The 15,000-nt window shown below is 46.5% G+C and overlaps 1 protein-coding gene across 1 annotated transcript in view; it reads right to left on the reverse strand.

Moving 5' to 3' along the window:
- Positions 1-15,000, reverse strand: part of il1rapl1b (interleukin 1 receptor accessory protein-like 1b) — a 595,103-nt gene that overhangs the window by 440,779 nt on the left and 139,324 nt on the right. The window contains exon 4 of the mRNA XM_063212610.1: positions 1,952-1,996. Within this exon, the coding sequence (XP_063068680.1) occupies positions 1,952-1,996 (45 nt within the window). The remainder of the gene's footprint in view (positions 1-1,951; positions 1,997-15,000) is intronic.

Genomic DNA, 15,000 nt, shown 5'->3' on the forward strand with positions numbered 1-15,000 from the left:
AACTCTAGCTAGCACCTAGCTTCAGTCATTGAAAACATGGTGGGCAGAGCTAGCTAGAACTAGTGGTTTCCATGTACCTCTGTAGGCTATGCCATTTCAGCACAAACACGGCTGATAAGACGTGTTTGCAATGTATACAGTTAAAATCCTTCAATGCTCAGAGACAAAATGAAAGCAGGTTAAAGCTAGAACTACATTAAAAGTTCGTTGTCAGGAAGCTTACCTTGCCTGGCTCTGCTGCACTGAAGTTGAACTAGCTCGCGGTGGCGGCGGCGAGTCCTGTTGTTGCTAGGCAACGAAAGTTTGGTTACTGCAGAACAGGAGCGTCCCAATCAGTATACTTCTGTACTTCAAGCACACTCGTTCTAGTTGTACGCTGCCCGCTCTGCTTGCAGTATGGCTCAGAGACGCTGACGTTGTTTAATGGAGTACCCTGACACACAAGGGTGGAGTTTGAGACGCACCACACAGTGCTTTCGCACGCAGGCAGCAACCAGGGTAACTTTCAAGGTGAGCTAAAATGGTCTTGATGTTGATTTCATCCACCTTCAATCGTCGAATTACTTTAGCCTTATGCAAACATGTTTTATGAGTTAGTGTTAGGTTTATGTTTGTTCTGGAAATGAAACGGCATACAGAAGTACCTTTACAATGGAAACCACTAGCTAGCTCTGCCCACCATGTTTTCAATGACTGAAGCTAGGTGCTAGCTAGAGTTTGCCTTTGTAAATCAGCTATGTTGTCAGCCTGAGGAAGATTTACAACGTGCATTTAACATGGTACTGCATTTCAGAAGCAAATTTAGCGATGGTGAATTGATAACATAAAAAAATAAACGTGGTGAAACCGGTCTTGCAGTTGACTTCTCTGTTTGTTTGTGTTCACAGGACTTCCTCTGGATGGTGGCAGACTGACAACTTCACATCAGTGAACATGAATCTCATAACTGATTGGAAAAATAAATAAAGTTTTGCACACAATGTGTTTGTCTGTGTACTTGAATCACTTCATAGTAGGCTAGTTGTATTAAAAATGATAATAACGTAATGAAGTAAAGTAATTGAGTGGAAATAAGAAATAAGACATTTTAAGACCATGAAAATATGTAATTTCCATAAAATTGAGTGGAATAGGTGATAATGCATTTTACGGCCCTGATTCTATCTTATTTCCATATAACTACTCAATTGTTTACAAGGTAATTAAGCAGAAATAATACAAGGATGCTTGGGTGGTCGTTTCTATGCAATAACATAGGAAGAGGAAATATTGCACATTACGGCCCTGATGTAGCCTAATTAGTATGAAACTACTTCGGCTGATACCGTTTAGTTACTGGCATACCTACCACCTAACTACTATGATGACACAGTAGCTGTTTCCATTAGCCTACTATTAACTAGAAACTACAGCATAATTGCACTGCAAACTGTATGGTTATTTTTGCTGTTATTAATGAGAAATTATAGTGTAATTGCACCGGAAACCATATGGTTATTTTGCTGTTATTACTAATAACAAGCAGTTATTACCATAAAATTAGACTGAAATTACTGAGAAATTAGTATGAAATTAACACCTTATTAGCGATCCGTAAAGTAAAGTGTTACCGATATTTTCATGTGCTTTGTGAGAAAAAAAAGACTAGGACATAAACAAAGCAGGCATACACACATACAGGCACACACAGGCGCACGCACATGCGGACAAACGACTACACGCACACTCCCACAGACAGAAATGCACACACATACTTCTCAGCCACTCACAGACACAGGCAGACAAACAGTACACACTCACCCCCAGACACACACGCACACACACACATATTATCCCAGCCACCCACTCTCTCACACACATGCACGCGTGCAAACCCACACACATCCCCATACAGTATACACACATGCCTTACTTATGTCTACACATTTAGACGTATAACCTTTTTACATACCTCTGGGGCCCAGGTTCAAAAGCAGGTCTGCTTGAGGGGCCGTCCCTACAGTGGCATAAAAAAAACATAAAGAAAATAAAAATATAATAAAAATAAAACAGCAAGGCCAGGTCACCGCAGTGACACCCCAGCGCCACACGCAGTCATAAATAAAGAATGACTAGATGAACGAACGGCTGTCTTGGAGGCAAGCCAAACAGCCAAACAGCTAAAAAGTCATCCAGCCCGCCTCCTGCAAAAACAAATAAACAACAAAAACAAAATAATGAAAAAAGAAAAAAAAATGTAAATAAATAAATAAATAACAAAAGCACAAGTGTCGTATTTTGCCACCTTCTCCCTCCCCTCTCCGCTCACCACTCCCCTCCATGAAATGTGTCCGAGCCTTGCACAGCCTTGATATCAACATGCTGCGGTAATGTACCCCGGCGAATATATATGAAGTAGTAAAAGTTGACTCCTGATAGATGCTGGAGGATACAGCGGGCACTGGGGACCCAGAGCACGGCGGAGGGAGCATGGCCGTAACTACCATTGAGGACACAGAGGTCATGTCCTCTGTATTTTTTTTTCAGAAATGTAAAATGTTTCTATGATGAAAATCGATGCATGATCAACAATGATAAATTCAGTCTCTATACGCCACCCCCATGCCATACTCAAAGCAGTGGTTAATGAAAACAAACATAAGAGTTTTGAAGCCTTCTAAATGTACAGTATGCGGTACAGCGCGCAGTATTTGACCTCGGTATTTGAAAATGTCTCGTTATGGCCCTGGGAGGGAGCAGAGAAGGCAGGGCAGGCCGGCTGCCTGCAGATGGGGCAGGGCGGCATGGCCGTAGCCAGGAGTTTGAAATATGGGAGGTCCATAGTTTGCGCGCAGCTCGCCAATTTTTTTTTAAAGGTGCAAAAACTGACATCTAATAATCTGACAAAGTAGAGGAAAGTATGGAAGTATGGAACATATAGAGTTCTGACATTTTGAACAGGTATACATCTAGAAATAGATGGCGATGATGAATAGAAATGACAACACTTGTGAATGGCCAGCATACAGTCTGGATATTAACTACCAAAAAAAACTCTACCTTTAAGTAATAGCCTATTGATATGTATAGTATATGACATGGCCTGCCTGTATGCTGCAGGATGGCCAAAGAACGTGTATGCAAAAACTGAGATTTATAAAAAATATTATTTTCTCTAAAAATGAGGGAGGTCCGGACCTCCCTTACCTCATACGTGTATGTGGCTACGGCCATGCAGGGCGGGGCGGGATGTGGGATGTGGGGCTCTTGTCAGTTGGGGCAGAGGGGTGTGGGAAGGGGCGAGGGGAAAGATCCATTAAGCGCTTTATGGGCAAGAGTGTCAGTAGGCATTAGAATTAGTTATTTTATAGCAGTGCTAGTAATAAAATAGTGAAGGGAAATTATTAGCAGCTGAAGCCATGGCGACATTTTTTGAGCTTTGGCAGCATGTAGCGGGCGGCGGAGAGCAAGGGCTGAGGCTGTGTGTGTGTGTGTGTGTGTGTGTGTGTGTGTGTGTGTGTGTGTGTGTGTGTGTGTGTGTGTGTGTGTGTGTGTGTGTGTGTGTGCGTGTGTGCGTGCGTGCGTGTGCGCGCCGCACATGTGTGGGTACGTGTGTGCGTGCGTGTGTGCCTGTGTCTTCATCACTTGCGAGTCTGTCGTGAGAGGGATCCTAAGGTTTAAGCTATTGGGTACAAGCCCACCTATGTTCCATGATGCTCTGTGCCTATTATTAGCCAATAGAAAAGACTTTCCAGCAGGTGAGATGCTCTCCCCTGCCAAACCATCACTGTCGGCGTGACTGCTCCTCTGAAGCCAGTTTCAGTCTAACCTGGGGTCCGTTTCTCGATTCTTGTCGTTGCTAACCGTCTTAAGACCGTCTTACCGCTCCCTTGGATTTAGTGGTGAGCGTCGCTGTCGAGGGAGAGTTGAGTCGCTCTTACGAAGGACTTTGCTAACGACGATAGCAAAGACGCTTTCGAGAAACGGACCCCTGGCCGTCGCCAGATGAATATGGCTCCGCTTTGCTCCGCAAATATTCATCTGGAAATATGGCCATGCGCTTAGTACGCTTAGTGATTGTATTTTACAAATCCTTAAATGTGATTGGAGAAGCTCCCCGGCTGACTTTTTTACTGTCGTGCTACGTTAACTACTCACAAATTCGAACAATATGTGTACACTTGAAATTGCAGAATCGATGTCGACTAATGAATCCATGCAAGCCACCATTGCTGTCTACAGGAATCGTCACTTTTTCCCTTCTCCACTACGTTCAAAATTTGACTGCGTCACATTTCTGAAAATCTCACAATCCTGATTGGTCCTGCAGGCTGAAAGCTGGCTGAATATGAAAAAATCCACCCATCCATGAAGTCAGGGTGGAGACGAACAGTTTCAAACCATTTTGTAGCAAACAGCGATTCATCCGCATCTCCTCAGTAGCATTTACTGGTAAGGTCCATGAATAAGTGTTGAATATGCATGTGTCCCACATGCGCTGCCCATATGCATGTATGCATGACTAGGCGTACATGTGCATGTGTGCACGTGACAGTATGGAGCGCCTAGTGTGGTGTTCTTTGAGGACTGGATCGTTTGAAGTGTGGTGTCAGTTGCAAGGGGGGGGTATGAATTTGATCATACTCTAAGCAGCCCTGTTTTTCTTTTTTTTCTTTTTTTTCTTTTCTTTTTTTTTAAATGCTGCTTTCACGGCCTTCTTCACAACAGGAGCTCTTTGTCTGTGAATTGGTATGAAGTGAGGCTACAAAGGCGTGCTATAAACAGGATATCTGTGATCTAACAAGAGGGGTGAGTGAGTTCTAACAGAATTCTTGGAATTCTTTCATGCACATCTCTCCATTTTGCATCACCCAGCCCCCTCCCTCAGGGCAACAACAGCGCTTCCTAGCACAGAAAAAAATAAAAATAATAATAAGTTAAAAAAGAAAAAAACCTCCAAAGGAATTACGAGGTGCTGGGCTTGCGGAACTTACCAAAGGAGGATACTGAAGAGGGGTAAAAAAAAAGAAAAAAAAGGAAAAAGATACATACACACTGCTATTCTCCCACTTCAGGAAGTGATCCAAAAACACAGGCATTTGCATTTCTCTGAGGGAGATGCGCCATTAACATTCTACAGATATGGAAACTATGTAGTTTGTTCCGCTCACATAACTCTGTGAGTTGACGAGCCCACAAAGAGCTACTTCCGGACAACGATGCAGCAGACAGCGTGAGAGAGAGAGAGAGAGAGAGAGAGAGAGAGAGAGAGAGAGAGAGAGAGGCGAGACACAGGGGGACATTAAAACACATGAACGATGGCAGTGTGCGTAGCAATTCCACTATCCCCCTAGCGACTATGGCTCTTTTGTTTGCAGTTTGTACCGCCGCTCTAAATGCTGTTTATTTATTTCGCGTTCGACACAGCATCAAATCAAATCCACTCAAATTCATTGTCGCACTATACATTTAATGTCATTTTTCTGCCGGCATGGGGTGATTACTGCTGGTACTTTAACGATAAAATGCACAACTTGATAAATGTTGAGGTAGGCACTATGTCGGTCTGTGCATACAGTAGCACACCTTCATTGTGCTTTCAGCCAAAAAAAAATTAGAAAATGAGAAAAAAATGAGAATTTGTTCAGCCACAGAGAACATATCTGGTCACAAACTCACTTTGTGACCCATATTTTTTTATTTCACCTGTGCCCTTGCCAAAAGAGTTTTCTTTTTTCTTTTTCCCTATTTTAAAAAATCCATTTGGAAACCAATTGGAACTTATTATACTTTGGGAGCTAATCCGTTAGGAGTTCTCTCAAAGGTGCTATGGGGTATCTCAGACCTAATAGGATACTTAGGGGACACAGTAATTGCAGTGAACTTTTTTTTTTTTGGTCTGCTGCTGCGGCAGAAGGAAGGACCAATCTCAAAAGCAAAAAAGTGGTACTGTACGCTATATGCGTGCCGCCCGCCTGTCCGCCTTTTTAGCCATTCCCTATCCTATCTCGACAGGCGGTGAGAAAAGAAAAAAGCCTGCTGAGCGAGTTTGGAATGGAGAAGGCCCTCACAGTAGGATGTGTATGCAGTATGTTTCAACAGGGAAGCCGACAGGGGAGAGGCAAAGGGGTCAGTTGTCCTGTGGCCAAAGGAGGGAGGGGGATACAGAATTGGGTCCTCATCACATTGTATGAATTCAGAGGTGGAGGCCTTTCAGACGTCTTTGTCCCACGCCCGGCCAAAAGCTGTCAGCAGCCCTGCTGTATCAAGGGGGGGGGGGGGGGGGGGGGGGGGGGGGGGGGGGGGGGTGATACGATACACACACACACACACACACACACACACACACACACACACACACACACACACACACACACACACAGGGAAGCCGACAGGGGGGGACAAAGGGGTCACTTGTCCCGGACCCAAGGAGAGAAGGTGCCCAGAATTGGATCCTCATTACATTGTCTGTATTGGATTTGGGGCCCTCTCAGATCTCTTTGTCCTGGGCCCAGCCAAAGCTGTCAGCGGTCCTGCACATACAGCAGCAGCAGCAGCAGCAGCAGCACAAGGCATGTCTTATCCTACCATACCCCAGGAGGAGCGCTGGCTATCCCATCCTACCCTAACACACCGTGTCTCCAAACTGCAAAGCCACGCTTTCCAGAGGACAGACACACACAGCGAGAGAGAGAGAGAGAGAGAGCGCCCACTCAATCTCAGAAGCCATCGACGGACAGGCGAGCCCGGTGCAGAAAGCGAGCAGACAGACGACGAGATGGCGGAGACGCACGCCAGCGAGTTTCCTTTTTCAAGAGCAGTCTGTATCAAACCAATTTACACCAAAATTGCATGCTGTCCAGAGACAGCCAGTGAAGCACATTTCATTCTCAACACTGCTGAATAGAATATTTAACACTCAAGCCTTTGATATGGGGGCACAGAAGCCCTTTCAAAACCACTTCCGCAGCTATACCTATATTTTAGGTTTACTTGATATGATACACCGGAGCAGATTCAATAATATACTTCTTTATATTCCTTTTCAATGGCAGGGGGAAAGCGATTTAAACCTATGTTTAATAAAATTCAGGGAGGAAATAAGGGAGAAAGAACCCTTAGAGAGCCCTTCTCAAAGATATAATGAATGGTTAATAGTGATAACAATTACGCATGTTTTTTTTCCTAACCACCACTATCTCTCACATGGTAATAACTTAACTTTGAAAAAAAAAAACACTTCCAAGCTCTTCTGTGTCACACTTAACATGTAACAAACACGGATCCCATGCAGTCGTGTTTCACACTTAATTAAATTCACATTATCTGATAATGATCGTCAGGGGGGTGGCAGGCAGGGAATGAGGCAAAGCAAAAACTGCAGCAGCACCCTCCTGCTATACGGTACGGCCCCTGATGAGATCTAAAGAACCCCTCTACACTCCTCATTACGGAAACCCAGGGAAGATGACACGGGCGGGGGTGGACAAACGGGGTCAGTTGTCCCGGGCCCAGGGAGAGAGAGAGGGGGGGCCGAGAGGTGGGACCAGGGGTGCCGACAGGGGGGGAACAGTTGTCCCAGACCCAGGGAGAGAGGGGGCCCAGAACTGGGTCCTCATTACATTGTATGTACAGGGTGGGGGGCCCTTTCAGATGACTTTGTCCTGGTCCTGGCCAAAGCTGTCAGCGGCCCTGGGTGGGACCCCATTACATTATATGTATTGACAGGGGGTGCCCTTTCGCATGATTTTGCCCCGGGCCCGGTCAAAGCTGTCAGCGGCACCTGATGGTCACCTAATGCGAAGCAGATGCATCAAGGTGAGCAAATGAAATTAAAATCTCGTCTAAACGGTGAACACCACCTCACATTTTCTGAATGCCACAGGAAAACCCATTGCAATGAAATGAAAGCGCTGACATTTTAACCTACATTCTGGTGGCAATAAAGGCCCATTTGGTGCAGCACTAATGCACCTAAAGGGGAGCAGGAAAGGCGAAGAGTGAAATCACATTTCATTGACTTGTTATTTACTCTCTCACCCCTACACACACACACACACACACACACACACACACACACACACACACACACACACACACACACACACACACACACACACACACGCGCACACACACACACACACACACACACACACACACACACACACACACACTCTCACACACCTGGCTATGGCCGTGACTCGCCCACAGCACCGTGGAGACCCAGTGAATACACTCGTCTTTTTTTTCTTTCTTTTTTTCTCCTTTTCCCTGCACGTGATGAGCTGTGGCACACACGCTGCACTGAATCCATTAGCGCAGCCATGTCTCAGTGACTCCAGTGTCTGCACGCACACTCACTATGCAACCCTCCCCCAGAACTGAACTGGTAATCTGGCATGTAGGGCCAACGCTTTTAGGATTTCCATTGTTGTTGTTTTTTTCACTCAGAGATTGAACCCACAATTTAGATGGATAGATGCCAAAAAAGCAAGTCCGACAGGTGGACAAAGATGCGTCCATCTATGCACAGGAAATTAGAATTCAGGACGGACATAACCTCTTATAGAGATGCTGGGACGCGTCTAAAAATGCCTGGGCAGTTTTGTGGGACCAGCCCTGCAAACCCCCCCCCCCAACACACACACACACACACACACACTTCCACCATCACCACTACTGCCTCAGACGAACTGTGCACCTTCACACCAGAGCAGCGTGTCTCTATGTACGTTCAGACACGAGCTCCTAGCTCCTGCTGTCCATTAGTGCAACCATGTGTTAGTGACTCCAGTGTCAGCACGCTCACTATGCTACACCCCCCCACCCCCACCCCATCACCATCTCCATCTCCATCTCCATCACCATCATCACCATCATCACCATCACCACCATCAACACCAGGGGTGTATTTCTCGAGAGTGTAGTTGTTAGCCAGTTGGCAACTTGGATAGTTGCCAAAGGGATATTGCCTTGCAAACAACAAAGAAGCTAACCAAGTTAGCAACTACAGTTTTGAGAAATGCACCCCAGGCCTGTCAAAACCACAGGCAAGCAAGCTAGGTAATCTGCCCATGTTAATGACTGGCTGTGTGCTTGTATTCAAATTACAGCAATGACAACTTTGGTAGTATAGGAGGCGTCTCCCTAAATTCAATGACCAAAAAGTGCATTACATTACATTACACTTAGCTGAAGCTTTTCATCCAAAGCGACTTACAGTTATTTTAAGTACAGGGTATTGGTTATAGTCCCTGGAGCAGAGTGGGGTTAGGTGCCTTGCTCAAGGGCAATACAGCCATAGAGTGAAGTAGGGAATGGAGGAGTAGGATTCGAACCGGCAACCCTATGATGTAAAGCCCATTTCCTTAACCACTAGGCCATGGCTGCAATCAAAATCTCTCTCGAGGGGGGCCCTACCCAATCGTTTGAAGATAAGAAAAACACAGGGCACTGATAAGTGAGAATGTACACAATGAAAGTGAACTACCACGTCAAAAGTGTGCATGGGTAATAGCAGGTTAACAAGCAAGAAGACGTATATACAGTACCTGTAGTACACTGTACTGTGTCCTCAACTGGGGGGAGGGGGTTACGGGCCTTTGTCTCGGACTGGCCCTGACCACAGCTACTGCCACAGTTACACCATGCACCTTCACACCAGAGTACTGTTGCTGTATCTCAAGGTCGAGGATCCTGGCCTTGCTAGGACGTGAAATGCCCAGTGATTGGATACTCTGAAGTGAACTCTGAGGAGTATCCAATCACTTGGCTTTTTTTCCACGTCCTAGCAAGGCCAGGATCCTTGACTCTGAGATACAGCCGATATCGTGTCCTCACATGTTCTCACCAGGGAAGCCGTGAGGAGTGAGGATAAACGGATCAACTGCCCTGGGCTCAGGCAAGGTGGGGGCCCAAAATTGGGTTCTTATACTGCATTGCATGTATTGGGTGAAGGGACCTTTCTCATAGCTTTGTCCGGAGCCCGGCCAAAGCTGTCAGTGGCCCTGCACCTCACTCCTGCTGTCCACAGTGTAAGGGCAAAGAGCAATCTTGCAGAAAGGCTCATAAAAAGCTTGCATTTCTTTTTTTTAAGAGCTGAGAGTTTTGGGAATTAGAGACTGGGCCTTCACACTGCACTGGGGAAAGGGATTGAGGTCGACAGAAAGAGAGAGAGAGAGAGAGAGAGAGAGAGAGAGAGAGAGAGAGAGAGAGAGAGAGAGAGAGAGAGAGAGAGAACCAAAGCACTGGATGTGACTTCCGATTCATCATATTTCCAATAGGTCATGCGATTTTCTGGCATACTCAGGCCAGAGATATAAAAATGAAGACATCAAATTATATGAAATTACATTAAATGATTGAAATAGTAGTTTATACAAAAAAAAATGTGTGGTTAACTGTTACAAGGATCATGTACACAGGTCTGCACATGTTGAGTAGACAAGGCAGGGGGTTAATTATGTGGAAAAAGGAGTGCAGATATTGTTCGGTCCTCCAGTTGGGCATCAATGTTGCAACCTTGCGTGAGAAGAGCCCTAGTGGCTCAATCTGAGACCTTGGATTGAGTTAACCCACTTTCTTAACCCTCTCCTCATCTTTCTCTCTCTGTATCCTTCACTCTTAAAATCCTATATACAGAAATTTACAAGCAGGATGAAGGGAACATGATGGTGAATATGAGCTACATGCCAGCCCAGGTCAAAATGACCCAAAACACTTTCTATGTAATAAAAACACAAACACCTTACATGGGTTAAGATGAAATATATCTGCTATTTAATGTCCCAATATTAAGTTGAAAGATTGATGACATCTCTGTCAATATCATTCCAACTTTAACATTAGTTCCCCTTGTGAGCATGGTGTGTCTTCAAGCAAGGTTCCATCTCCCTCTATCCCCACCACACAGGCACGCACGCACGCACGCACGCACGCACGCACGCACGCACGCACGCACGCACGCACGCACGCACGCACGCACGCACGCACGCACGCACGCACGGACACACACACTCACAGACACGCACACATAAACATATTACACAATGATGTGGCGCGTCGTGCCAAATAATATTCCTTTTTTGTGAAGGGGAAACATGTAAACGAGAAGCTCTAGGCTGAGAGGCAATGAGCAGAGAGCGCTCTTGGAATATTGAGCGAATGATTATTTTTGGAGCGAGCGTGCTCCGTTGCATGGGGCATGGAGACGAGACTGACTGAATGGGTATGGGAGGCTCTTTCGGCGGCAACCTTCGGTGCTGAATTAGCAGCAGGAGCGGGATCAATTGGGGGGTGCCTGCTTTATTCGTGACTGCATGACTCACGCGTGTGTGTGTGTGTGTGTGTGTTTGTGTGAGCATGTGTGTGTGTGCGTGTGTGTGTGTGTGTGTGCGTGTGTCTGTGTGTGTGTGTGTGTGTGTGTGTGTGTGTGTGTGTGTGTGTGTCTGTGTGCAAGTGTGTGTGTGTGTGTGTGTGTGTGTGTGTGTGTGTGTGTGTGTGTGTGTGTGTGTGTGTGCGTGAATGTGTGCGTGTGTGTGTGTGTGTGCGTGAATGTGTGCGTGTGTGTGTGTGTGTGTGTGTGTGTGTGTGTGTGTGTGTGTGTGTGTGTGTGTGTGTGTGTGTGTGTGTGTGTGTGTGTGTGTGTGTGTGTGTGTGTGCGTGTGTGTGTGTGTGTGTGTGTGTGAGAGAGATTTATGAATGATGGTCTATGGTCTGCAAAAGCTATGGTGTGGCACAAGAAAAAACTTTGCTCTCCCTAGGGCTTCAGCCAGTATTATATTTGTATACACCTGTTTTGCAGACAAAACCATTTCCAGATGAATAATACAAAACATTCACCCCATTTCTGTGCTATTTGTAAGACTAAAAGGTTTGTCTTGAATGCTGTAAAACCATTGTTAGGCAAAAGGACGGCTGAAGGGGTGAAGTGGACGTTATATGGAGGACGGGGGGGCCTTGAAGACTACAAATTGCAAGAACTCTGTCTCTTTTTTTGTCCCTAAAAGAAAAAGTGAAGGTGCTGTTTTTCTTCCGCCACTTGCAGTGACATTAACCTTGGTCTGACAAATCTTCGCTTCAAGTTCGGCGGCACTCGCCCCCATCTTTCCTGCTCCGTATTTCCTCTCCTCAGGCTTACCTCCACGCACGCACGCACGCACGCACGCACGCACGCATGCATACACACACGTATAGAAGCACGTACATGCACACGCACACGCACACGCACACGCACCCGCATACGCATAAACACACACACACACACACACACACACACACACACACACACACACACACACACACACACACACACACACACACACACACACATCCCCTACTACACACTACCACACACTACTTACTATAACCAATCTTTATCCCCACAAATACCCCTGCACTACCCTCAGCCTAAGCCTGCATCTTCGACACCAGCAAAGGTGCAGAGACATACACTACATCTCTTGCAAACCGGTCAAAGCCTTGACTGATAGGCAGATGGAAGGATGGATAACTGACTGACAAAGTGTCATCATGGCTGACATAGTGGCATATCACCACCGAAATCATTCAAGTCATATCATGTTATGGGCAGTCCTGGGTAAGCGGTTAGGGCGTCAGACTTGTAGCCCAAAGGTTGGTGGTTCGACTCCCGACCCGCCAGGTTGGTGGGCAGCATAATTAACCAGTGCTCTCCCCCATCCTCCTCCATGACTGAGATACCCTGAGCATAGTATCGTCACGCCGCACTGTTCCCTTTGAGGCGCCATTGGGGGCTGCCCACTTACACGGCTGCTGAGGCATGAATGCAGTTTTGTTGTGTGCAGCGTGCACTTTTGTGCTGTGGAGTGTCACAATGACAATGGGAGTTGGAGTTTCGGAGAGGTCTTTCATTTCAATTCACCTTAAAATCTTCCACCAGCCCCATGTTACCTCCACCACATTCATAAGCTCCATCACATTCATAAGCTCTCACACACACCAACCACACTACCAACAACACTCCCATCCACAATGCCATAAACAACCCGGGCAGATATAAGCTAGCAGCACACACCACCACACACCATATTGTATTTTCCCCATCACAAACACCCCCACACCACCAGCACTACTAGGTTACATCAATACCCGTCCCACAGACAAAAAACAAACTAGCATCCCTAAGCCAACCTAGATACATCACTTCCCCACATGTTCACCACCATAAACACCCACACACAACCAGCTCTTACGGCACAGCAGCACAAACACTCCTGACAACAAAATAACCAAACTAACATCCCCGCCCAAATTCACTAGTTTCCCGAAATTTTCATCAACACAAACACCCCTACGCTACCATTGGCACTTCCATCCCCAACACCACAAACATACGCCACCACGAAACAAACTATTCTACCACCACTGCCACTTAAGCTCCAGCAACTCGCCTCAGCCTGCATGCCTCCTGCAGCCCAGCATCAGCCCTCCCCGCCCGGGCAAAGAGGGGGCATTAGTGGGGCTTCCATGGGGCTCAGTGCTGGAGCCTGCCGAGTGCCTGGGTCCTGCTGCTGTGCTCTTGGTATGGTCTGCCTAATGGTGGGCGCCTCAGGGAAAAGGAGAGAGAGAGAGAGAGAGAGAGAGAGAGGGAGAGAGAGAGAGAGAGAGAGAGAGAGAGAGAGAGAGAGAGAGAGAGAGAGAGAGAGAGAGAGAGAGAGAGAGATAGAGAGAGAGAGAGAGAGACAGAGGAGGCCCGCTAACAGCTTTGGCTGGGCCCAGGACGAAGTCATCGGAAAGGGCCACCACACCCAGTGTATTCAATGTGATGAGGACCCAATTCTGGGCCCCCCATCGCCCTGGGCCCTGGGCAACTGACCCCTTTGTCCCACCTTGTCGGCTTCCCTGAGAGAAAGAGAGAGAGAGAGAGAGAGAGAGAGAGAGAGAGAGAGCAAGAGGGGAGAGCCTTGCAGTAGGAGGCAAATGGCGGCAATAGACCATGCTGTTTACCAGGGCAGCGATGCGGCGCCTGTGTGCTCACAAAGAGACGGAGGGGGGAGAGAGCTGTGTGTGTGTGTGTGTGTGTGTGTGTGTGTGTGTGTGTGTGTGTGTGTGTGTGTGTGTGTGTGTGTGTGTGTGTGTGTGTGTGTGTGTGTGTGTGTGTGTGTGTGTGTGTGTGTGTGTGTGTGTGTGTGTGTGTGTGTGTCTAAGGAGGGTAAAGGGTGATACATGGTTGCTGAGGTGGGTGGTTGGGGTTGTGGAGATGGGAGACTGTGGAGATCTGGAGAGAAATGTTACTAGAATCACTGTCTGCTGCAGTCTGCTTAATAATTAACACCTACTCTCCTTCTCTTTCTCCTTCTCTCTCTCTCTTCCCCTCCATCTATTACTCTTGCTTTGTCCCTCCTTTCCTCCTGTCCTCCTTCCCCCACCCTCTCTCTCTCTCTCTCTCTCTCTCTCTCTCTCTCTCTCTCTCTCTCTCTCTCTCTCTCTCTCTCTCTCTCTTCGTCTTCCCCACTCCACCTCTTTCTCTTTACCTCCCCCTTCCTCCTTCTCTCCCCATCCATGTCTCTCTGTCTCACACTTTTAATCTCTTTCAACCTTTCTCTCCATTTTCCCCCCTCTCTCTCCCTGTCTCTCTCCTCCTCTCCTTCTCTATCTCTGCTGTCAAGCTGTGGAGATTTCTACATTAAAAATGCTGCCATAAAGACTAAGGAAAAACCTTGAAGAATGAAAAACTCTGACTGCTATCTTGCAGCACACTTTTTCTTTCCAGCTATTTTTACTCCTATCTGTTTTTTAATATATATTTCATTTTATTTTAGTTATTTATTTATTTTGGAGGGAACCATTTTTGCATGAGCAGGTTTTATTTTTGCTCATTCATTATATATTTATTTCAGTTTTTACCACTTGCCTGAATGAAGGAGGAGCAAGGCAAAAAAACAAAAAACAAAACAAAAAACATTCACACCGTCTACCACTGCAGTGCAGTGTGGTGTCCCGACTCGAAGTGTAAAAGGTGTCAGAGAATCTCGCTTCTGG

Source organism: Engraulis encrasicolus, chromosome 12 (assembly GCF_034702125.1).
Source record: "Engraulis encrasicolus isolate BLACKSEA-1 chromosome 12, IST_EnEncr_1.0, whole genome shotgun sequence".
NCBI classification, from domain to species: domain Eukaryota; kingdom Metazoa; phylum Chordata; class Actinopteri; order Clupeiformes; family Engraulidae; genus Engraulis; species Engraulis encrasicolus.